At 44.2% G+C, this 724-nt stretch overlaps 1 protein-coding gene across 1 annotated transcript in view; it reads right to left on the minus strand.

Annotated features, from left to right (window-relative positions):
• Window positions 1-724, minus strand: part of LOC106877272 (DNA (cytosine-5)-methyltransferase 1) — a 60,528-nt gene that overhangs the window by 28,356 nt on the left and 31,448 nt on the right. The window contains exon 19 of the mRNA XM_014926136.2: window positions 531-614. Within this exon, the coding sequence (XP_014781622.1) occupies window positions 531-614 (84 nt within the window). The remainder of the gene's footprint in view (window positions 1-530; window positions 615-724) is intronic.

Here is a 724-nt window from a genome sequence, read left to right on the forward strand (position 1 = left end):
TGAAGAGTGTGTGTGTGTGTGTATGGTGAGGATGTGTGTGTATATGTGTTTGGCATGGAGTGTGTGTATGTATGGTGAAGAGTGTGTGTGTATGGTGAGAAGTGTGTGTGTTTGGCATGGAGTGTGTGTGTGTGTGTGTGTGTGTATGGTGAGGATGTGTGTGTATATGTGTGTTTGGCATGGAGTGTGTGTGTATGGCAAGGAGTGTGTGTCTGCATGGCGCAGAGCATGTGCATGCACGGTGCGGAGTGCGCGCATGCATGCACATATGGTGTGGAGCATATAAGTGCATGGTGCAGAGCATGTGCATGTATGCTGTGGAGTGTGTGCATGTATGGCGTGTTGTGTGTGTATGCATGATATGGAGTGTGTATGGTGTGGAGAGTGTGTGTGTATGGTGTGGAGTGTGTGTACATGTGCATATGCATGGTGTGTGTTTGTGTGTTGTGAGTGCTGAGAGATGAACTGTCGTAAACTAAGTCTTCTGAGTGCAAAAAAACAAAAAGAGAAACCTCTTGCCAACCACTCACCTCTTTACCATTTATGTTCACAGCATTGTAATAAATATTTGTGGGTGTCGTTTTGACAGGTTCTCCAACCCATTCCAGTTTGGTCTATAAAATAAACACACAAAAAAAAAAAAATAAAACATATATATTCTTTTACATGCCTCAGCCCTCAGGCTGTGGCCATGCCAGGGCACACACACACAGAACATATATAT

Source organism: Octopus bimaculoides, chromosome 23 (assembly GCF_001194135.2).
Source record: "Octopus bimaculoides isolate UCB-OBI-ISO-001 chromosome 23, ASM119413v2, whole genome shotgun sequence".
In the NCBI taxonomy this organism is placed as follows: domain Eukaryota; kingdom Metazoa; phylum Mollusca; class Cephalopoda; order Octopoda; family Octopodidae; genus Octopus; species Octopus bimaculoides.